The sequence below is a fragment of the Equus asinus genome, chromosome 16 (genome assembly GCF_041296235.1).
Source record: "Equus asinus isolate D_3611 breed Donkey chromosome 16, EquAss-T2T_v2, whole genome shotgun sequence".
Taxonomy (NCBI): domain Eukaryota; kingdom Metazoa; phylum Chordata; class Mammalia; order Perissodactyla; family Equidae; genus Equus; species Equus asinus.
The window spans coordinates 41115262-41140325 of NC_091805.1; the positions used below are offsets into that span (position 1 = coordinate 41115262).

The 25064-nt window shown below is 40.1% G+C and overlaps 1 protein-coding gene across 2 annotated transcripts in view; it reads left to right on the forward strand.

The window, feature by feature from the left end:
- Positions 1 to 204: 204 nt before the first annotated feature.
- EEIG2 (EEIG family member 2) overlaps positions 205 to 25064 on the forward strand; it is a 71840-nt gene continuing 46980 nt past the window's right edge. Inside the window, exon 1 of one of the 2 annotated variants that reach the window (XM_044749147.2) lies at positions 205 to 749. In XM_044749147.2, the coding sequence (XP_044605082.1) occupies positions 610 to 749 (140 nt within the window). In that variant the 5' untranslated portion in view covers positions 205 to 609. The remainder of the gene's footprint in view (positions 750 to 25064) is intronic. The other variant, XM_014835229.3, reaches the window with a different exon arrangement.

Below are 25064 nucleotides of genomic sequence, written 5' to 3' on the forward strand. Positions count from 1 at the left end.
AGGGGAAAAAACATCACCGGGAGAAAGGAGGCGGAGCAAACACTGAAAGCCAGGCCGAGAGGAAGCCGTGGAAGGAAGCTCCTCTTTGGTTGGGTTTGTCTTTTTTTAACCCCAGAGAGGCGGGACGCCCTAACTGCCGTCGCGGGTCGTTTCCCGGCGAGGCGCCCGCCCGCCCCGGCTTTCCTCGCCCGCCCTCCCGCTTCCGCCCGGCGCTGCGCTGCGGGCCGCGGCCGCTGGGGGCGCCCCGGGCGCCCGGCGCGGAGGCGGCGGCTCTGCGAGCTGCGCCTCTCCCCGCTCTCAGACGGGCGGCGGCGGCGGCGAGCTGCGCACCGAGAGCGCGCCCACCGCCCGGGCGAGCTGCAGCACGACCGCTCCTCGCGGGCGGGCGGGGTCCGCGCCGCGCTCCGGCCCGGGCTGCGGCGAGAGGCGGCGGCTGCGGCCCCGGCCCCGGCCGGCGCGCGGCGCCCCCCGGCCGCGCCCCCGCGCGCAGCTCGCGGCCCTGGCCATGGGGCTGCGGGGGCCCGGGGCTCGGCTGAGCTGAGGCGGCGGCGCCGGGCCGCACGCCCCGTGGGGCCGCCCCCGCACCCCGCCCGCCGGCGTCTGGCTCTCATGATGATGAAGAAGAAGAAGTTTAAGTTTAAGGTGGACTTCGAGCTCGAGGAGCTCTCCTCGGTGCCCTTCGTCAACGGGGTCCTCTTCTGCAAGATGCGGCTGCTGGACGGCGGCAGCTTCACCGCCGAGTCCCCCAGGTAACGCGCCCCCCAGCGCCGCGCTCTCCTCCCGGGCGGCTGCGCCCTCGCCTGCCCCGCGGGGGCTGGTTTGCTGGGTAGCATCTCTTTCCCTGGCCCATTTGCTCCAGGAGGGCGGCCAGCCTCGTGAGCCTCTTTTTCTCTGGGGACCAGGCTGAAATCAGTCAGGAATTTATTGATCTGCACAAAGTGCTTCGCAAATGGGTTCATCTCGGCTGGGCTTGGCTCCTGCCCTCCTGATTCCAGATGGTTCCTGGTATCTGCTCTTCCCTCCTAAATTCTCTAGAAATGGGAGGGGAGCGATGGCCAGAAGGGAGAAGATGCTTCTGGTTTCTCTTAAGACGTTTCCATATTTGTGAAATGCAAAGTAGAACTTGAGCTGTTGTTAAAACAAAAACAAAAATTACCCAAACTGCTCACGTTCCAGCAGCGCCCGCTCTGAACAGAAGCCTGTGCTCAGCATAACTCCTTCTCCCTTGTTGGTTACTCCGGGACTCGGGCGCCTGGGATGCAGCCGGCGTAGGCCTGCTCTGGCTTGACTTGAGTCAAGTGCTCCCCGATAGACGGGACAACCGTCTGCCCCATCAGAAAGCTGCGTCTCCAATTACTCGCTAACACTCGCTCGGTTACCCATCTTGAAGTGGCCACTGGTGACTCGCAGCGTGGAGGACTTAGAAGGAGCGGAGGGCCCAGGCCCTGCCCTCCTTTTGAAATGAGCCCCTGGGCACTCTCAGGGAGAGTCGTTGGCAGGTTCCAGAATGAAGTCAGGAGTGGTAGTTTTCCTTGAGTCATTTCAGGGCTATTGGTGGGTTGACACATTTACCCTAAGGGAAGTTTCCTGAAGAAAATAGAAAATTTACAGAATTTTTTAAATGAACTTTTAAGTTACTGAGATCATGGAGAAAGGTTTACAGTTAATGCTTATTTTGCCTAAACATACTGTCCGTAGACTATTTTTACCCCAAAAATATTCTACTTTCCTTTTATCTGTCATCCTTATTAATAATGTAAAGAAAATAATGCCAATGGGTTGTGGAATTGGGGCCAGAAAATTGTCCACGGTGGAAATAGCGAAGCCTTTGGAAGCCAGAAAATGTAAATGTCTAGTTGGCCAAAGCAAAGGATATATGAACCACTGTTGGTTCTCAGAATTAAAAAACGGTCAGCCGAGGTTAGTTTTTAAAATTAAACTGTGATAAATCTTCTGTGGATATTCGACTAATTAATTATACTACAATCATTTTTAACACACTGGTAAGAGAACAGTGTAACCTCGAAGAATGTCACAAATATTGTACCAGCTCTTAAGGTGTTGAAAAGCCAAAGCCAATTCCTGAATGTCCAGTAGGAGCGGTGCCCCTTCCTCCACTGCGCCTCTGGCAGTTAGAGTAGCTCTCCTGGGCCACTGGTGACACCTGGTGGTGAGGGTACTTCCCTACTACCTCCTTTCTCCCTCAGATTGTTATTTGGCTTGCTCCTCACGAGTCAGTTACTCTGGCGTTGCAGGCAGTCACTTGTTCAGCAGATATGTATAGGCTGGTCCCTTTAAATATATTATCTTATTTAATTCTAACAAGAAGCCTGTGAGGTAGGGAATTCCTACTTTGTGGATGAATAAACTGAGACTCACAAAGCATAACTGACTTTCCCGAAGTCCCCACATCTAGTAAGTGAAATCTAGTAAGCCAAGATTCTGATCCAGGTCTGTCTGATTTCAAGCTGATCGATGCCAGATAAAGGAGAAGATTGTGTGCCATGCTGAAGAGTTTAGGAATAGGAAACTTCCTAATGGTTTTAACAAGCAAGAGATATAATTTGATTTGTACTTTACAAGGAAAAGAAAAAGGAAAGGAAAAAGCAGAGTATCCTGGGTTAAACTTACCCCCTTCTCCTTGAAGTAAAATTTGATTTTAATCAAGGTCAGTCAGTAAAGTTAAGAACAGTGCTCTGTATAACCAAACAACCAAAAAAACAAAAACAAAAACAAACCAAATGGTTTGCAGGGAAATGATTCATAATAAGGAGACTGTGCCTTTGAAGTTAGGTAGAGGTGCTGATGTAGTGCTCAGAGCAACGGTTTGGAATGAGGCAGATCTGAGCCTAAATACTAGCTCCACCATGGTGCGCCTGGGGGTTGTTATGTAGCCTCTCAAAGCTTCTGTACATGCAAACCACCACTGGACATAGGGCTGTTGTGAAGATTTAGTAAGATAATGTACCTAACACAGTGTTCTGGCGCTCAGTTGACCTTTAAAGAGAAGACAAGGAGCTTGTCCAAGAGGGTTCATTTCCTTTAGATGTTATACTTAATTCCTCCATCCTGACGGTTATGGAAGTGTTGATTTGAGAAAGATACCTTATTTTACTAGAAAAAAAAGAAAGAAAACCTGATGGGGCCAGCCTGGTGGCGCAGCGGTTAAATTCGCATGTTCTGCTTCTTGGCGGCCCGGGGTTCGCAGGTTCGGATCCCGGGTGCGGACATGGCACCACTTGGTACCGCATGCTGTGGCAGGCGTCCCACATAGAAAGTAGAGGAGGATGGGCACGGATGTTAGCTCAGGGCCAGGCTTCCTCAGCAAAAAGAGGAGGATTGGCAGTAGTTAGCTCAGGGCTAATCTTCCTCAAAAAAAAAGAAAAAAAGAAAGAAAGAAAACCTGAAATACCTAAAGGATGTGAATCATTTCAAAATTGCATAACTTTTAATTTTTAGATGCCAGTCTGAGCAGTGCATCTCTTATTAAATGCTAGACTTTAATTTTTAAAAAATCACTTTGTGTGCCTTTTATAAATCAAGTATAGTTAACACTGTAACATTTCTCCCATAAAAATAAGAAGTGAACTACAGAGAAAAGGGTTAACATAACAGGTCTGAGACTACTCTCCTTAGAAAGGCCTGCCTACAATGTTGGCCCTTGGCTGGCATCTTGGGACTTGAATGGTCAACAGTCCCCTACACTGATGTAAAACTTTACTTAAGTGATAAGAGTGGCTCACTGTGCCTAGACTACAAACAGTGTGATTTATGCAGAATGCTTTCTGGGAGTCTGGAATTTTGGCATATGCTAGGCAGAGGGTGCTTATGTGACCAGCCCTAAAAACACTTTGGGCTTGCATTTCTACTGGACTTCCCTGGTAGACAACATGTGTGGTCACACTTTGTTGCTGGAGAAATTGTGTTCTGGGTGACTCCCCTTGGAGAAGACTCTTGGAAGCTTGTGCCTGGTTGCCACAGGACTTTGCCCCATGTACCTTTTCCCTTTGCTGATTCTGCTTTGTATCCTTTCACTGTCATAAATCTTAGCCATGAGTGAGACTGTATGCTGAGTCCTGTGAGTCCTCCAAATGGATCGCTGAACCTGGGGGTGGTCTTGGGGACCCCTGAAGCATGAACCTACTTAGTAAAATAATATGCATTTTGTTAGAGAAAAACTTAGAGGTACATAGCAAATTATAAATATATTTGGCTTTGTACAAAAACTAAAGATGCAGATCATTCATTGTTCACCCAGTACTAATTGAGCATTTACTGGGTTTCTAGCTGTCTGGGCTCTGAGAAGTACAACAAACATAAAGGCCATGAGGGAATTACCTCTCGATAATGAAATTAGATCGTAGATGTATAATCGCTTGACAGTAGGAGACAGTATGATTTAGTGCCTAATCAATGGGCCAGACAACAGGAGAGTGTGGTTGAAATTCTGGAAGAAAAGAGTTTATTTACAGCTGTAATGGTTACTGAAAACCATGGGAGCTTTTCAGCTGAGTGTGCTGGGAGGATGAATTTGCACTGACAAGGAAGTGCGCGTGGGAGGACAGCTTGAGCAAGCCATCAATAGGAGTTGATGGAAGATCAGCCTAATTGCAGAGAGAGTTCGTATTGCACAGAAACAGAAGATACAAACTTTGAATGCCATTAAGAAGAGTTTGCTTTCTACTCCTGACGGGATGAAATTCAATCTAAGATTCTTGCACTTAGTCGTAATGTGATTAAAGTGCTATTTACGCTGGCTAGTGGATTGATGCTCTTTGGATCCAAGTGGGGATATATTAGAGATGGCGAGACAAGTTAAGAGGCTATTAAAATAACCCAGGCAGGAGCTAATAAGAACCTGAACTCAGAGGTTTCTCATATAAGTGACTGATGAAATGATAATGCCATGACAAATGTCTTGATGACATAATAGAAGAAGTCAAGAAGAATCTTTGTTTTATTTTATTTTGTTGAGAGGAATATAGTGTATGGTGGGGAAGGATATGAGGAAGTCAATTATATGTTTAACATACTACATTGAGGTGACAGTGAACCTGTAAGCAATTGGAGCCATATTTATTGTGTATTTCTTAGATTCTGGTGTTTTCTAAGAAGACCTGCTTACTGAACTTTTCATCTAGAATGTCCTTAAACCGCTTTGCCCTTTTAAGGATTACTAGTGAGAATTAATGTTAGAAGGATCCAGTTTCTCCTGGGAAACTTTGTCCAGTGACGAGGTTAGAAAAAAATATAAAGACTAAAAGGTGTCTGTTTGTAATAGATGTTATTTAACTGGTCAGATTTTTACATACTATAGTTAATAAAACATTCAGAAAATACGTTGTATGATTATAGTGATCTAATAAACTGAAGCCAAATTACTGCCTAATAAATATTTTTGAGGACCTTTCAAAAAGACAGAACATTTCATTATTTAAATCTTTTCAGAGCACTCTTCCTTTGTAAAAACATGTAAATTACTTTTGAGGTTTTATTAGGACTGTCAGAACAGGTTTAATTCCTGGGCTGCTTTAATAAAGGAATAATAGGGAGAAATTTTTCCTGTATTTTTTAGGATTCTCAAATTTGCCTTAATTTGTTCATCTTTTTTTGTGCTCATAGCTGAATGCTTCCTTTTCAGTTTCACATGCGCTTGTGGCAAAAAACCACGTGAACTCAGGGAGTGTCTGGGAAGCTAATGAGCACATCTGTGTATTGGATCTGCCACTTTGTAAACAAGCGGAAGGGATTTTGTCTCTTTGGCCAGAGTACGTCTTCATGTTTTCAAGATTTTGGTTCACTGCATATTGTGTACTTCTTTTTCGTAACTTTTTTCCTTATTGCAAAAGTAACATAGGTTCACGTGGAAAACTTAAGAAATACAAAAGGAAAAAGAAAAGAACACAAGTTGCATATAAACAAACCACCCAGAGGTAATCACTGTTAATATTTTGGTGTATAACCCAGGAGTCTTTATTGGTCTGTACACATACATATATATATATACACACACACATCTCCACCCAACACACACTTGGCAAATACTTTTTAAAAAAGAGACCATACTGTATTTGTATGTTTTTTTCACTTGATGTGTCTTCCCATATCATTGAACATTGATCAGGAGCTGCTAAAGTCCATGGAGTTGGATGAGCCACTGAAGGCAGGAGATCACAGTGAACCCCCAGTTCATGCAAAAGAGCGGGGGATCACAAGAGGAGGATTCAGGAAACAAACCATCCAGTTACACACATCCATCCTGAGTTAACAAGAGAAGCTATCACCTTGGCCAATGGCAAGTGTTAGGAGGGCAGCAGACAGGACCAGGCCCGTTTCACCTGGACATTAAAAATCACGTTTTGTTTTGACATCTTCAGTCCTATGTGCTTTCAGAAAACCTTTGTCTGTGCAAAGAAAAAAGAATTTTCAAACTTTAAAGGCTGTTGTGGATTTATTTACCCTCAGATTAATGTTGTTATTGTATTAAATCTACCTTTTTGTTTAAAAACTTTTTTATAAAATTTCTTGACAGATACATACCATTGTACTGTATAGATTTCCATAGTGTATTGAACGAAGCCCCTTTTGAAATAGTCTCTCCTTTGCTTTCTTTTTTGTTGATACTTTTATAAACACACTACAATGAGCATCCGTATAGCCAAATTTTGTGCACATCCATTATTGTTTATTTAGGATTAAGTCTTAGAAATGAAATTATTGAGTCAAAGGGCATGCAGATTTCTAAGGCTTTTGATAGAATCAACTTGCCATTCAGTGCATTAGATTGACTTATGAAGATGAAAAAATCACTAATAGTTAGCAAATATAAAAAATAATCAGTGCTAGAAAATGCTGTTTGACCATATGGCACAGAATTCTTTATACCCTGACCAGAAATGAAGTCATCAATTCACATTGTTATAATAAATATAATAATGGTAGCTAACATTTATTGATCATTTTCTCCATGTGCCAGGAACTTTTCTAAGCCTTTACATACTCAAAATAATCTTAGGAGGAAGGTACTATTATTACATTATTACTATTATTACTATGGTTACTACTCTCATTTTATACCTGAGGAAACAGAAACACAAAGAGTTGTCAAAAGTTACCCAGCTAGTAAGTGTAGAGCTGGGAGGCAGTCTGGCTCCAGAGTACACTCAATTACTAAACTCTCCTGCCTCTCAGATTTTATGTTGTGTGTTCTCATTTTTATATTTTAACAAAATAGGTAAATATATAGTATGACTTTTTCTTCTTCTTCTTCTTCTTCTTTTTTTTTTTTTGCGGAAGATTAGCCCTGAGCTAACATCTGCTGCCAATCCTCCTCTTTTTGCTGAGGAAGACTGTCCCTGAGCTAACATCCATGCCCATCTTCCTACACTTTCTATGTGGGACGCCTACCACAGCATTGTCTGCCAAGCAGTGCCATGTCTCTACCCGGGATCCGAACCGGTGAACCTCGGGCGGTCAAAGCGGAACGTGCGCACTTAACCGCTGCACCACCAGGCGGGCCCCAGTATGACTTTTTCTGAATGCCAGTCTCAGAAAACTGGTTTCAATATGTGACACCATCAAACAGGTCACTAGACCTGGCCCATTTAGATTTGCCCCAAGGTTATTGTATATGAAAGATAAGAAAAGAAACATAGTACTCATGTATATACTTTTTTCCCCCCAGGTGTAACTTTCCAATAATAAGTCCTCAAAATTCAGTCTCATTACTGGATAGTTGTATCTTGTGAAAATGTTATTAATGCCACTTTACCCCAGTAAGTTAATATTCACCGTTCTATCACTAAGCCTTGCACAATAGGCAGTTTATAAATATTTATTGAAAGAGTACAGATATTTGGAGAAAGGATTTGTTGTAGTTTTGCTAAGGATCACAGATACACAAAGATCCCCAAATTAAATATATGGGGAAATCACATGGAGAAGTATATGCTATTCTGTGTGCACAGCTTTTAAAGGATTAATGTTCGGTTTAAGGCATCAGCCTTTGAGGAACATTATGATATAGAGATCCAGGGACGTATACTAAGATTCTGAGGAATCTTGAATTATGTTCATAATGGGACTGGGGTAAGTCTAGAGAGAAAATGATGGTCTTTAAATACTAAAAAAATGAATTTGTATATATATATGTGTATTTTACATTCCTAATTTTACTTAATTCTTACAAAATCTCTTTTATAGAGGTGTTACCTCCTATTGGGTTAGGATACATGTCAGGTGCTGTAACACATATGTTAAAAAATAACAAGTGGCTTAAACAAGATAGAAGTTAATCTCTCTCATATAAAGTCCAGGCTGATGTGATAGCTCTGCTCCGTCAAGTTGTCAGGGGCCCTGCCTTTTTATCCTGTTGCTCTGTCATGCCCAGGGTATTGTTCTCATCCACAGGGACTAAGTTGGCTCACCTCACATCCGAATTCCAGCCACTGGGAAGGAGGAAAGAGGATGGGGAAGTCCCTGTTGCTCACAGCTCTTTGACCAGAAGTTGAGCACAAGGCAACATCCAGCCCCAAGGAAGGCTGAGAAATGTAGTCTTTGCTGGGCACCCATGTGCCAGCAAAAGATTCATTTATGATAAAGAGAAGGAAAGATATCAGGGGACAGTTAGCCTCTGCCACACCTCTCTTTTAGAGATGAGATAGTTGATCCTCAGAAAAGGAACATAGTTTTTTTCAAGGTCACACATCAATTAAGTTAAAGACATTTGAAAGACTGTCCCATGAAAGGGAATAGACTTATGCTGTGTGCCTCAGAGGAGAGAACTAGGACCAGTGGGGAGATGTTAAAGAAGGCGTGTTTCTATTCAGTATAATGGTAGGAAAAAGAATCCCTAACATTTAGAAGAGTTTATTAGTGGATAGGCTACCTCAGTACCCCATCCATTTGTCTAGAAGGTAATCCTTCATTAGAAGGATGGGTGACCTAGATGATTCTTAAGGCACTTTCTAACTCCAAGATTGTATGATTAAGCTTTCATTTTTGTTTCCTAATACTGCTCTTCCTAAACCTGCAGGCTGGTCAGCTTAAATTAGCCAATGTGTGTGCATTTCTTTCTTCTTAGTACTCCCTCTTTTTCCCATCTCCTCTTCACCCTTGTTTTAGTTGATTCAAATTCCAACCATTCTTCAAGATCTAGATCAAACGTCTCGTGTGCTTTATGTCCACACCTGTGCCAACCTGCACTCCTCCCACTGCTTCCCTCCAGCACCTGCTACACATCCTACGTCCCTAATAAATGCTAGTTATTTGTTGAATGAATTAGATTTTTCCTCACTGTCCACTGTGATTTCACCTCTCACTCAATTCCCATAGTTCTTGTTTCTACTAGTCATTTCACCCGAATTTGTTCTTTTAATTACCTTTATGAGAAATTTCCATGTGGTGTAAAGTTTGTAGTAGTAAAAATAGATACAAGAAAAGGTAGGAAGAAGTGGTTAGGTTTAGGTGGGGGGTCTTTTTGCGGGGGGAGGGGTGGTCAGGGGAAATGTCATGGAAGAGAATTCCTTAGCAAGGTTTTGGAAAAACGTCTAGCTGAAGAAGGGAATGGAATAAAAGAAGGAAGAGTTTACACAGCAGCAAGGAGAAGAGTTTACACAGCTGGGAGCACTCTGGGTATAGTGATGTATTACTACTGTCACATAAAGAGAGGGAGAGAGAGTGGTCATTTCAAGGAGTCTCAACTTGCTTTGATACTATGGGATCTAGGGAGCCAGGAGCAGGGGAGTGACTTACACAAAGTTAGTAGCTTGGCTTGGGGCTGGAATTTAAGAGAATTCTCATCTGATGACTTTAGCTTTCTCAGTAGCAACCAAGAAAGGTGGAGTAAAGGACTTGAGGATAATGATAAAAGATCAGAAAAGCTTCTGTAAGGAATGGGAGAGGAAGCTGACCAAAAACAAGACCAAAAGGCCCAACTGAAATTTAAAACATGAATTTTAGTGATGGCAATGTGCGTGTTCATGCGTTTTTCTCTAGCAGTGTTCCTAGGTTTCAGATAGGAGAAAATGGGTGATAGCATTGATTCAGGCTTAGAAGTTTGTTTGTAGGTATGCGGAAAGGCCAAGGAGGCAAGGGAATTAATAGTGTTGGTGAGAAAGGGATTTAAGGAATCGGTTATAGGGTCCACACTTCATGAGGAGAGAAACCAGTACAAGAAGATAAGTCAGGAAAATATAGAGTGGTTGGAAGATGAAGCCCTCAGTGGCTGTAAAGAAAGGTACGTATGGAAGGAATGAGGCTGTGACAGATTTGATGGGGTAGGAGATGTGCTCAGAGACTGGGATATTAAAGCTTGAGATTCCTTAGGTAGAGCAGTCTAGAGAGTTGGCAAGGTCCAGGGTGTGTGTGTCGCTAAAGTGGTGTGATGATAAGCTTCGGGCAAAGAACTCTGAGTCTAGGGTGTTAGGTTGTTTGCATAGTGTTAAAATAGTCAGTATGATTGCAGGTGTTGGGCTGAAGAGAGAGAGAGATTGAAAAACAGGTACTTCAGTGTGACGTTAACTAGGAGAGGAAGAGTGTGACATAGCCAGATAGCGAGTGCTTCAATCTTTTAAGCCTCAAGCTTGAAAGTAGAATAGTTACAGCCTACAAGTGGCATTGAGGAGTTAGGAAGATGCTGGCTCTGCCTCCTGTGGAAGATGAGGGTGGAGAATAAACATCATCTACCGTACAGGGCTTCAATACAAGTAGTGTCTTCATGAGATAGGCAGGTTTCGGTTAGGCAATGAATGGAGTGTTAAGTGAAGAGGTTGAGAATGTAAGAGCTTGTTTAACCCTGGAACCAGAGTTTCAGCTGTGATGGGAGAATGATTGGGAAAGAGAGCAGCAACAGGAAAATGAATCCGTGAGGAAAAATAGGACAGTAGGAAAGAGCAGACTGGGGATTTATGGAGAATGGGTGACCAGAACTTGCATTTTAGTCTTTTCCTGTGGATTACAGGGATGAGAGGTATACATAGAACATAGAATGGATTTAGGATTTCCAGTATGGTATACAGTCATGTGTTGCTTCACGATGGGGATATGTTCTGAGAAATACGTCGTTAGATTTCATTGTTATGCGAACATCCTAGAGTGATTTACACAAACCTAGGTGGTATAGCCTACTACACACCTAGGCTATATGACACTAATGTTATAGGACCACTATCATATATATGGTCTGTCATTGACTGAAATGTCGTTATGCAGCACGTGGCTGTAAAATAATTTAGTGTCGTGTCTAAGGCCCAGGTAATACAAGATAGTTTCTCCAGCTGCTACTTCTAGGAGTGCAAGAATGAGGTCATGTTAGGTCTTGCCTTCCACTTCCTAGGAGGCCTTGCCTCCTTTTATTTTCTGTGTCTCTATCTTTCTTTCTGCCTCACACCTCCCTACCTACAAACTTAATCTGCATCTTCACTAATCTTTTCACTCCCATTTCAGAGGACAAAATATTCTTCTTCTTGTTCAACGCCAACCCATTTCCCTGTATCTTTGAACCCATCTCCATCTAACTTCTCTCTGTATATATATATATAATTATGATCCAGACTTCGTGAAAAAATAATCTACATTTGCTGTCTCAAGCATTCCTCCTCTTCCCTCAACCCGACACTCTAACCTCCACCCCATCACTCAGTGGAAACCGTCTTTGCTGATAGCATTAGCCATCTCTAATTGTCATTTCTAGTCAGTATTTTCTCATTTGTGCCTTTTTGCTCTATTTGGAATTCTGTGAGAATGGTCTATTTCTTGAAACTTGACTATCTTGGCTTCCATAAACCTTATTCTCTGCTTCAACCTCCCACATCTCTGATTCCTTCACTGAATTCTCTGAGGGCATTTTTGCCCACCCGCTTTTATATATATATATGTGTGTGTGTGTGTGTGTGTGTGTGTGTGTGTGTGTGTGTGTGTGTGTGTGTGTATGTATGTATACACACATACTTTGTTTTTAGAGCAATATTCGATTTGCAGCAAAACTGAATGAAATGTACAGAGAGTTTCCGTGTACCCCCTGCCTGAACACATACACAGCTTCCCCCCTTTATCAACATCCCACACCAGAGTGGTACATTTGTTACAATTGATGAACCTGCATTGACACATCATTATCACCCAAAGTCCATGGTTTGCATTAGGATTCACTCTTGTGTTGTATATCCTATAAGCTTTGACAAATGTATAATGACATGTATCCATCATTATAATATCACGCAGAATTGTTTCAGTGCCCTAAAAATCTGTGTGCCGCCTATTCATCCCTCCCTTCTCCTAACCCGAGGCAACCCCTGCTCTTTTTATTGTCTTCGTAGTTTTGCCTCTTCCAGAATGTCATATAGTTGGAATCATACAGTAGGTAGTCTTGTTCAGATTGGCTTCTTTCACTTACTAATATGCACTTAAGTTTCCTCCACGCCTTCATGGCTTGATGGCTCACTTCTTTTTAGCACTGTGAATAGTTTTCTGGTGTCTGAATGTACCACAGTTTATTTATCCATTCACCTTCCGTTCACTATGTGATTCCACTTAGGTGAGGTACCTAGAGTGGTCAAATTCATAGAGACAGAAGGTGGAATGGTAGTTGGTAGGGGTTGGGGGAGGGGAAATGAGGAGTTGTTTAATGGTACAGAGTTTCAGTTTTAGAAGATGAACAGAGCTCTTGGAGATTTGGTGCAGAACAATATGAATGTACTTAAGACTACTGAACTATACAGTTAAAGTGGTTAAGATAGTAAGTTTTATGTTATGTGTATTTTATCACAATTTTTTAAATAAATAAATACTTCAATCCCCTCAAATTTTGATTAGGCCAAGCCAATTATTTACACATTGGTGTATTCAAGTAAAATGGTTTAACATTAAAAAGAAAGTTTTCTCCTTTTTAAACTTCATAATATAGGTTCATTTTGCCATAGCATTGTGGAGTCCATTCAATTATTCTACTAACTAATATGACTTAATAAAATATAGACATGGGTTTATACAGTAATTAATTTTTATTTAACAGTTTTAGGAAACTCCCTCTCTTTTTTCCTATTTGTGTTTCTGCTTATCTAAGTCATTATTTTTGCTTGTTGTTTAAGTCTTGAGATATATCTTATTTATTGCTCATCAACAAAATCAGCATTTATTGATAATATTATTTCAAGTTTATCTTTTATTAAATATATTACCTTGCAGATAAGTTTATTCTGTGAAAATACTACATATGACATTTACTTTCATCTTGCACATGAGCCCTTTTCATCATCTGAAATGATATGTTCTTCATAATAGTCATTACTGTAAACATAGGTATAAATGTAATTTATTTGTTTTTTGTGTGTGAGGAAGATTGGCCCTGAGCTAACATCTGTGCCAGTCTTCCCCTATTTTATGTGGGGTGCCACCACAGTGTGGCTTGATGAGGGGTGCTAGGTCTGCACCTGGAGTCGGAACCTGCGAACCCTGGGCCACTGAAATGGAGTGCATGAACCCAACCCCTATGCCACTGGGCCAGCCCCTAAAATATAATTTTTTAGCATCAAGGAGCCTGCAGTTTAGTGGGAGATACTGTCATTGTTAAATGCAGTTTAGGGCAGAGTGACAAAGGTTACAGTAAATGTACAAATAAAATTGTATGGCTGTTCATAGGAGGAAGGGAGCTATTAATTCTGACTGAGAAGGTAGGAAGACTCCTTGGAAGACGCGGCATGAGAGCTCAGCTGCGAAAGTTTAGTAGGATTTAACCAGTAGGAGGAAAATGGGATGAGAGAATGTCAGACATTTCGACTCTAATAACATTTTGACTTGTGTTTATTATTAAAAACCATTTTAAAGAGTAGTACATTAATACTGAATCTTCATCATAAAAGCATTTGCTAGTGCAACCACTTTGAAAAACAGACTGGGAAGTCCACAGATGTTAACCGGTTACCATATGATCTGGGAATTCCACTGGTATACCCAAAAGAAATGAAAACACGGCAACACAAAAACTTGTTCCTGAATTTTCAGGGCAGCATTATTCATAATAGTCAAAGAGTAGAAACAACCCAGTGTCAACTGATGGATGGATAAATAAAATGTAGGATATCCATACAGCGGAATATTATTAGGCAATAAAAAGAAATGAAGTGTGCTACAACATGGATGAAACTTGCAAACATCATGCTAGGTAAAAGATGGCAGTCACAAGAGACCACATATTGTATGATTCAATTTATATGAAAGAAATGTCCAGAATAGGCAAAATCTACACAGACAGAAAGTAGGTTAGTGGTTGCCCAGGGCTGGGGGGTTGGTGGAAAATGGGGAATGACTACTGATGGGGTATGAGGTTTCTTTTGGAGGTGGTGAAAACTCCCTAAAAGTGATTGTGGTGGTGGTTTCACACTCTGAGTATACTAAAAGCCATTGAATTGTACATTTTAAATGGGTGAATTGTATAGTGTATGAATAATAAAGCTGTTAAGAAAAGCATTTTCTGACAAGACTCCATTAAGCTAATCTAATTAATTCCCTGGAGAATTTTCTATAGAGAACAGTTCATTCTTTCATTTAACAAATACCTGTTGAGTGTCTAATATGTGCCAGGCATTATTTCAGGCAATTGAACTATTTCTATTATTTTTCACTTCAATTTTTATTTTATGAAATTACTTTCCTTGGTGTTTATTCTCTTCTATGTATATTTTACCATGAACATGAATTATAAAACACATGTAAAGATTGTAATATATATCCTAATTTGTGTTAATCTGCCATAATCTGTGTAGTGGCTGTTATTTTTATGAAGTCCAATTTTTCAGGATCAGATTTTACATATCGAAATTCTGTTAAGAATTCTTAATTTTTGTGGCGATCTTTATCATGTGTCTTTTTAGCCAGTGAGTTATTTTAGCCAGTTTTATGTTTATTATTGCTACCAATAATATTCACTATGGATTGGAAAGACTTGTAGAATTTTTCTTTCTTACCTAGTCTGAGAGAGAATTTTGAGCATTGCCCTCTAGCTCTGTATTATGGTTTATGGAACAAAGCTCTTCATTGTCATAATGTCCTGCTTTGGGATAGAGAGAAACAGACTTGATAAACAGGAGCACAGAACCACAAAAGTGGACAGCGTTGAGAACATGGTGGCTAGGTAGCAGAGTGGAATGGACAAGACTGCCTTGGGGGCCGGATTTTGGCAGGCCTTGGATGCCATTCTGTGAAGACTGGATTTTATTCTGTAGGCAATATGACCTTGAACCCTCTTTTTTTTCTGATTCTAAAGTTAATTCAAGATCAGTATAGAAAATTTGGAGAATTCTAAAATTACAAAGATGAAAATGTTACAGGCTATAGATAATCACTGTTAACATTTTGAAAATATATCTTTCCAGTTTCTTCCAATTCATTTTTTACACAGCTGAAGCCAAATTACATGCACAATTTTTTTTTTTTTGAGGAAGGTTAGCCCTGAGCTAACTTTTGTCACCAGTCCTCCTCTTTTTGCTAAAGAAGGCTGGCCCTGAGCTAACATCCGTGCCCATCTTCCTCTGCTTTATATGTGGGATGCCTACCACAGCATGACTTGCCAAGTAGTGCCATGTCCGCACCCAGGATCCAAACTGGCAAACCCCGGGCCGCCGAAGCAGAACGTGCGAACTTGACCGCTGTGCCACCCAGCTGGCCCCTACATGCACAATTTTTATCTTGCTTTTTTATTTACTGAACATTATGGTATAAGCATTTTCCACATTATTAAATACTTTAGCATGTTATTTTAATAGTGCCATACATAATATTCTTTCATGAATGGACTGTAAATTAAGTAACAGTTCTTCTGTTTTGGATATTCCTGTTGTTTCCAATTTATTCCTTCTCTTGCCAATACTGAGCTTTTTCCCATGAGCATCTGACTGTGAGGTGTAAGCAAGGTCTGTGATGATGTATGATAGGCAGCTTAGAGTTTATGTCTGAAACTGAGCGGAGTGGCCAGGATTGCATACCTAGATTTTAAACTAATCCACATGGGCAAGGTAAAGCCAGAGAGAGTGTATAGAACTAAACACAAGGGCCAAAGGATAGAAGCTTGGTGGAAAAAGACCTGATTAAGGAAAATGAGCCCCAAACATCGATGAGGAAGGAAGCATCGCAGAAGCTGAGGAAGAAGCTTTCGAGGAGTGCTCAGCTCTGACATCGTGTGGAGATGCGAAAGCTGCTCTCTTTATTTGGCAATCAGCAAGTCTTCGGTGAACTTTTTTATTTAATAGTTGAGGTATAATTGATATATAACATTATATTAGTTTCAGATGTACAACATAATGATTCGATACTTGTATGTATTGTGAAATGATCACCACAATAAGTCTAGTTAACATCCATCACCATATGTAGTTACAAAAGAAATTTTTTTCTTGTGATAAGAAATTTTAAAGTCTACTCTCCTAGCAACTTTCAAATATGCAATAATAATAATAACTATAGTCACCATGCTGTACGTCACATTCCCATGACTTATTTATTTAATAACCGGAAGTGTAGACCTTTGGACCCCCTTCACCCATTTTGCCCAACCTGCACCCTCTGCCTCTGGCAGCCACCAATCTGTTCTCTCTATCTATGAGCTCAGTGTTTTGATTTAGTTTGTTGTTTTTTGAGATTCTACATATAATTGAGATCATACAGTATTTGTATTTCTCTGAGTTATTTCACTTAGCTTAATACCCTGAAGTTCTATCCATTATGTGGCACATGGCAAGGTTTCATTCTTTTTTATGCCTGAATAATATTCTATTTTGTATATATACCACATTTTCTTTATCCATTCATCCATCAAGGGACACTTAGATTGTTTCCATATCTTGGCCATTTTAAATAATGCTGCAGTGAACACAGGAGTGCATATATCTTTTTGAGTTAGTGTTTTCACTTTTTTCAGATAAATACCCAGAAGTGGAATTGCTGAATCATAGGGTAATTCTATTCTTAATTCTTTGAGGAACTGCCATACTGTTTTCTGTGGTCACTGCACCAATTTACATTGCCACCAGCAGTGCACAAGGGTTCCCTTTTCTCCACATCCTCGCCGACACTTGTTATTTCTTGTCTTTTTGATAATAACCATCCTAACAGGTGTGAGGTGATATCTCATTGTGATTTTCATATGCATCTCCCTGATGATTAGTGATGTGAGCATCTTTTCATATACCTCTTGGTCATTTGTATATCATCTTTGGGAAAATGTCCATTCAGGTCCTTTGCCCATTTTTTAATTGGATTTTTTGGGTTTTTGCTACTGAATTGTATGAGTTCTTTATATATTTTGGATATTAACCCCTTATCAGATATATGATTTGCAAATATTTTCTCGCATTCAGTAGATTGCCTTTTTATTCTGTTGATGGTTTCCTTTGCTGTGCAGATGCTTTTTAGTTTGATGTAGTCTCACTAGTTTATTTTTGCTTTTGTTGCCTTTGCTTTGGTGTCAGATCCAAAAAGTCATCACCAAGACCAATGTCAAGATGCTTACCCCCTATGTTTTCTTCTAGGAGTTTTATAGTTTCAGATCTCATGTTCAAGTCTTTAATGCGTTTTGAGTTCATTTTTGTGTGTGGTGTAAGATAGTCCAGTTTCGTTCTTTTGCATGTGGCTGTCCGGTGGTGAACTTGAGAGAGTAGTTTCACTGGAGTCATAGGAGCAGAACGAGGTTTCGAGGGGTTAGGGAGTGAGCAGGTTGGGAAGCCGCAGAAGCGTTGAGCGCAGTTGTTCTTTTGGGAAGTTTGTTAATGAGGAGAAGGAGAAAAGTGGAATTAGGTAAAAGGGGGCAAACAGGAACAACAATTTTATTTTATATATTTATTTTCAGGATAGAGACTTGAGCATGATTATAGGTTGAGGCAAAAGAATAGTGTAAGAGAAAATGAGGTTACAGGTATTTAAAACGAACCTATGATTGAAAGTCTGTCTGTTATCTTAAAGAAAAATATTTTTTTTTCTGTCCTGAAATCTATTTACTGGTTTCAGAAAAAATTCTCAGACTTTTCCTAATCAAATGCTATTTCCAAGCATTGTGGCTTAGAAACTTGCTTACACATCCAAGACTCATTTTATCCTAATGAAATGAGGACCTACCCATAGTATTGATTTTGGCCTTCATGTGTTTGCTTCATTTCATGTTAGTGAGTCATCACTAACATAGCATTAGAATGGACTCATTTAGTGACATTTTCTTTCCAGTTAAAATTTTATGTTTCCTTGTTCACAGACTGCAAACACATTTCAAAGCAATTTCTGAGAATTCTCTAGTGCTGGTGTCTAAACATAAAGTTTACATTATATCTTCTATTAATACCTTTTGAGGCCAGTTTGGAGTCCCACAAGGTTTTGTATTTTTCAAAGTATCACCTCTGTGTACCATCTTGGACATGAAGGTCTCCCCATTTTATTCGTTCCTTATGGTTAAGGAATGACTTCCAGAAAGCTCAAATTAATATCTTATTAGACTGTCCTGTGGACATCACTATTTCCTCTATGTACGAGACAGAAAGTTTTAGAAATAACAATCCAGGAAAGTAGTTAGGAAAGATTGTTCATAGTCTTTGCAAAAGAAGGTAATTGGTTACAAAATTTTGCTTGCAGGCTGAATTAGCAAAGAACCTTTTATAAGCAACTGTAAATTACCTTTATAATTTCTGTTAATAGAAATAGAAACTCCATCATTGTTAGGGATACAGATAATATGCATTTGTAATTATGTGTAGTTGAGAGCCGTAAACTTGCTCATTATACCAATAAAATGTAAGCCTTCCTGAAGCAACCAGAACTCAGTAATAACTCTGATATCAGCAATTGCCATTTCTTAATTTGAGAAAATATAAATTAGCGCTGATAGTAAGTCAAAATGAATCTGAGAGCTGTTTTTGCTAAGATAACCCATATAAAACCAGCATACAGAATAATTGAGAAGCTATTTTAAATAGTTTTTGCAATTTCTCCAACTTACCTACGCTACGTCCACTGGGGTTTCCTTCCATGTGAAGAGTGGTATCAGACATGTCAAGTAACACAATATGATGCATAAGCATGAGGTTTACACTGTGATCAAAGTCAGTAGGAGATACCACAGCAGGTCTGTGCCACTCAAGAAGTATCCCAATGTGTATCTTAGTACAGTTCTTTTATATACAACCACCCCCCCCGTAACTTCATCCTTTCACCACTGCACAGATCTCTTCCAGTCTCTTCCCCAGACCTGCCTTCATAGTAGAGTTAGCTAAACTATGTTACTATGCCTTTGATTTTAATTTACTTCATTTGCATGTTTTTCCTCATTATCATATCATTATCGTTATCTGATTTTAAGGATGACCAAGACAGCTGGAGGAGAGCCTTCACAGCAGTTTGTAACACTCTTTATGCTATTTTGTCACATTCTGTGTCACTGGCTCAAGCTCAAGAAGGTAAACCTTCTGCACTCTTCTGCTCCTTATCTCTATTTCCAAAGAGGTCTTGATGGCCTGTGTGTGTTCTTTAGAGCTCATTACTTAACATTGCTGTAGCAGAAAATGTTCTCTGATAGTATAGAGTTCCCTTTCAAGAATTATACTTGTGAAAATACCCAAGGAGGAGCACTTGCATAACACACAGCCAAACTTCACTGAAGTCCTATTTCTCTACTCTCAGCATCTTTCATTTGCAAGGCACCTCCAGACATGCATATAAACTGTCTCAGGAGTTTATAGGAACAAGAGAATCATTTTAGTCGGGGACTCAGGAAATGTATCAGAGAAAAAGCTTTTGAGGGAGGTCTTGCTTCATAGCACTCTGTGGTTTACACAGTCCTTTATATACATATTATATCATTTAATCTTCAAAGAGCCCTTTGAAGTAAGTTTTTATACTCTTTTATAGATTCAGGCAACATGTGTTTACCAATTTGTAGCTGACTACAAAACATTTCGTACAAGAGAAAACTTACGTAGTGGAAAGTAATTTGTTCAACATCATTCAGAGTTGAAATTAGACTTGAGCCCAGGTCTTCTGACTCTAAAGTTTGTTCCCTTTCCATTATAGGAGGTGGAGGAGGTTGGATGGTAGGAAATGGATAGAAGGCATTTGGGAGGGCATCCCAAAGGGAGAGAACAGTAAAAAGGCAGGTGTGGAAAGGCGTAGTGCCTGGGTAGAAAAGAGTGGGTAATTCAGTTAGTGAAGAGTCAGCAAAGGTAAATCATAGAGGATCAAATTGGAGAAGTTGAGGCAGACCATGGAGGGTTAAATATATAGTGGGAGAATTTGGCCTTTAGTCTGTAGGCAAGAAGGAACCGTATATCTCTTATCTGGACACTGGCTGACTGAATGTGTGATGGAAGGAACTGTTTCGGCTGTTACTTTCACACTTGTTTTTAGACTATTCAGAAAGGACAGAAAAGTCCTTTGTTCAAAGTAAAGTATTTTTGAAAGAACAGGTAACTTACGGACTTGCTTTCTTGCCCTTTTTTTTGATTCTTAAGATCTAACTTTTAATTCATTTTTCTTTTTCTAGGACGATTCAAGTGTCCTGTTCAGAAAGGGTACCTGGGTGATAGTGTTTTTGCTTTGCTTTGTTTGGTTCAGTCCTTGCATGTCTGAGAGAATATCTTTCTCTTTCCTTCACACACAGTGCGACGTTTGGGCTAGAGACAGAATCCATAGTTCACACCAGCTTCTGAGCTCTGTAAAGTTAGTCACTTGTCCCTTTGTTTTTAAGAGCTGTGGAGAACATATTTTCATTCCTACACACATACCTGATTTTAATTTCCTATATTCTTGAAGGATTTTTATCTTATTGCAATTGAGGAGTTTTGTGTAGTTTTCTTTTCATTAAATTTTCCTAGACCGGGGCCAGCCCCGTGGCCGAGTGGTTGAGTCTGTGCGCTCTGCTTCCGTGGCCCAGGGTTTCGCCAGTTAGAATCCTGGGCACAGACATGGGACCACTCATCAAGCCATGCTGAGATGGCGTCCCACATGCCACAACTAGAAGGACCCACAACTAAAACTACACAAGTATGTACTGGGGGCTTTGGGAGAAAAAGGAAAATTTTTTTTTAAAAAATCTTAAAAAAAAAAATTTTCGTAGATCATAATGTGTATTCTTAGGTTTTTAGTATGAGATCTTTCCTTAGGTTAGGACTTTTTTTCTATTATTTAATTTTTTATTGTGTCTTCTTCATCTGTACTGCCTTTCTAGAAAGTAGGGAAATGATGCAATGTAGGATGTGTATAGTTACAGTAAAACAAGTTAATTTTCTTGGATAAAATATTTTTGTCAAAAATATTCATTTTGATACATGGAATCATGAAGCTTTTATGCTACATAGCATCTATTCAACACTTTTGTTTCCTTTTTTTTTTTTAAAGATTTTATTTTTTCCTTTTTCTCCCCAAAGCCCCCCGTACATAGTTGTATATTCTTCGTTGTGGGTCCTTCTAGTTGTGGCATGTGGGACGCTGCCTCAGCGTGGTTTGATGAGCAGCGCCATGTCCGTGCCCAGGATTCGAACCAACGAAACACTGGGCCGCCTGCAGCAGAGCGCGCGAACTTAACTGCTCGGCCACGGGGCCAGCCCCTCGACACTTTTGTTTCTTCATGAGAGAATTAAGACCCTAGCAGGTTGAATGACTAGTCCAAAGTCACTTATGTAGTTTATAATAGAAAACATCTTGATTCTCTGTCTTTTGCTCTTTCCATTATACCGTCCTGCTTTCCTTTCACTGGCTGTTAAGCTGAAAAGTTACGAATAGAAAACTGTGTGTTAACTGACAGGTGAACTGGGTGCTTGTCTTCTTTTTTTATATTATTCTAATTGTTTGTATTAAATGTTTAGAAATGTGATCAAAAAGTATATAGAAAGAATGAACTGTGACTCTTTATGAGGGAACTTAAAGAATACGTGTCTCTTTAGGTGAACATAAATTCATACTTCGAGTTTAAACATTTTTACTCATAAAACAATTATTAACTAGTCAATTATCATACTATAAAAATGGGTATAATTTTGCATACTTTTTTTTAAATGAAATTTCTCATTAGGACATCTGCCAAGTCAATGAATGGCCATCCTCCCTGCGTGAGGCTACAAAGATTGCCTTGTAATATATACTGCAGATTACTAACAAGCAAATATTCAGCAAATATTTATTTGAGGTCCTATGTGTACCAGGTAGTACTGTGTTTTTTATATGAAATATCTCATTAGAACAGTACTGGGCAACGAACAGTGGTCTTTTGACACACTTGCCTGTGTCAGAGCTTGTTCTTGTCTCTTCCTCTCTTCATGATGTAAGAGGAGCCCCTTCTTCTGTGCAGGGCCAATCCCCCAACTATTGTCTGGATCCCATCCCCTCTGACATTCTCAGGGATGGGTCCCCTCTGGCACCATCATTCATACCCTCTCAAATCTTTGTGTTTTTCTGTTTACTGGTTCTTTCCTGTAAGCACCAAAGCATGCCTAAGTCCCTTGCATGTTAAAATGAAATGCTTCTCTACCCCATATCCCCATCTGGCTGCTGCCCTAATTTTCTCCTCTGTATTACTAAAATATTTGAAATCAATTGTCTCTGTTCCCTGTCTCCACTTCCCATAGTAATCGGCCTTCCACCCCCACCTTTTCACTGAAACCACTTGCCAACGTTATCAGTGACTTCATTGTTTCTTTTTAATCTTTATCTTACCTGACCTCTCTACCACATTTGATACTGTTGAGCAATTCCTCTTAAAAATCTTTTCCTTTTGGACCAGCCTGGGGTGCAGCGGTTGAATTTGTGCGCTCTGCTTTGGCAGCCCAGGGTTCACCAGTTCGGATCCCACCATTTATCAAGCCATGCTGCAGTAGGCGTGCCACATATACAGTCGAGAAAGATGGGCACAGATGTTAGCTCAGGGCCAATCTTCTTCAGCAAAAGAAGAGGATCGGCAGCAGATATTAGCTCAGGGCTAATCTTCCTCAGAGGGGGAAAAAATCTTTTCCTTTGGTTTTGGTGATAGCATGATTTCCTTTGCTTCTCTCTCTGTTGACCCTTTAGTCTCCTTTCCCTGACCCCTTTCTTCTCCTATACCATACGTGCCAGTGTTCCCTAGAGTTCCTGACTCTTTCCTGCCTACTCTACCACTCTTCCTGAATGGCCTCCTCCATTCCCATGGCCTCAGTGACCATTTACATGCTGAGGACTTTCACATTTGTATTTTCAACCCAATCTTCTTTGATTTCTAGGTCTCTATGTGTGTCTGCCCACGGGACATTTCCAAACGAGGGGCTCTCAGGCTCCTCAACCTCAAAATGTCCAAAACGGGATTATCATTTCCCTTACTAACACGACCAGCAGAATGAACGAATGAATAAGAGAAAATCTTGTGTTCAAGTTTTCCCACTGAATGATAGTACTGTCCACCCAATTACTCAGTCCAAAAGTACCTCTGGAGTATAAGAGATTCATTTATCCTTAGTGTTGTAATTAAAAGTCACAATTTTATAGATCTGATTTATCCTGGGAGTCTTGTTTTTGCTTCAGTTCCCAAAAGTTCATTTTCTCAGGAATCTCTATCTTTTATAAAATAGAAATTTCCATTAATGTTGAAGAAAATTCTCTACTTGTAAGGTTAACCGTTACTTCTCTCTGGAGGGCAAATGTCAGTGGGCTTAGAACTACTTATATCCTTGATAATAACAACTTCTAGCATTTATTATTGAGATGCACTATAATGTAGCCACTGTTCTGAATACCATATGTAATAATTCACTTGGTTTCCCAAAATTCCTATGAGGTGTGGGTACTGTTAACCATCCCTGTTTCACGGAGGAAAGAACCGAAATGCAGAGAGGTTAGGGGAATGTGTCCAGTGTGACAGCTGGCAAGTCACAGAGGCAGGACTTGAACCCAAGCCGACTGGCTCTGGATACAAGCTCTTAACCTCCCTGCAGTCATATTGTCTGGCAAAGCAGCTTGCATTCCTCATAGCAGGTTTTTTTTTTTACCACTGTTTCTAAAAAGTTAAAAATACTTTGAATTCCTAAGACATGGCATAATTTTAAATATGTGCCTAGAGTATACATATGCAAGTTATTTTTAGAATATTAAGTAATGCAATTTGCTGGTATAGTAACTAAGTGGTCACAAAAAATGGATCCATAATTTTCTTTTTATTTTATGTCACTCTTATTTTTTAAAGACTTTTTAGATTTTCTTTGACTCTTTTGAAGCATAAACAGTGGCCATAGCAACATTTGTCTTCTTTTAAGTCCTCTGCTTGTGTATTTCACAATCAGCAGCTTTATCATTTTCTTGTAGAAGCACTTGGCTTTCCACAGTATCAACACAAATCATATTCTGTTGCTTTGTTTCTTGAAAGTGGTTAAGCAACCATATAAAACTCATAGGAAATTAATGACTCATATAACGGAAAACATTTACTAATGTGACTTTTGTCTCAGTTGCCAAGTAGTCTGAGTTTGTTTCCATGGTAACCCATCAGTATAACAAACTCTCACAAACTACTTTGCCACTTTTTTTTGTTTGTATAATTTGGACAGCTTTCTGACAGCTGTGTGTATGTGTGTGCGTGTGTGTGTGTACACGTTAAAGATAACCACAAAAAATTCTGAGTAATTGCCTTAGGCACGCGAAGATATTTTTTATTTAGAGAGATTGTTTAGTACTCCAGGACTGTTATTTTGATATCACAAAATCTAAAAGATGATTTAAATTAACATATCGGTTTCTACTTGAGATCCTATTAAGAAAGGTTATAGTCAGCAATTATTTAACCTTATAAATTTTTAAAATTCATTTACAATTTTGGTTCCTTTGAAATATAAGTAATCTTAGAAGAATCTGCCAGAAACAAGGCAGGGGAAAAGGAAATTAGGGCCGTGTCCTGGGGGATGTGGACTAAATGGAGTGATGGAGGAAGCCAATTCGGCCTGTTCTTGCCAGCCCATCCCCTGGGTGGCAGTGCTCCTGGCTAGGGAATGTCAGACACTGAGGTATTCAGGGAACTGAGGCAGACCAGGCCATACAGGACACTAGGCTTTCACTTGATGACTGAGTTGAAGAAA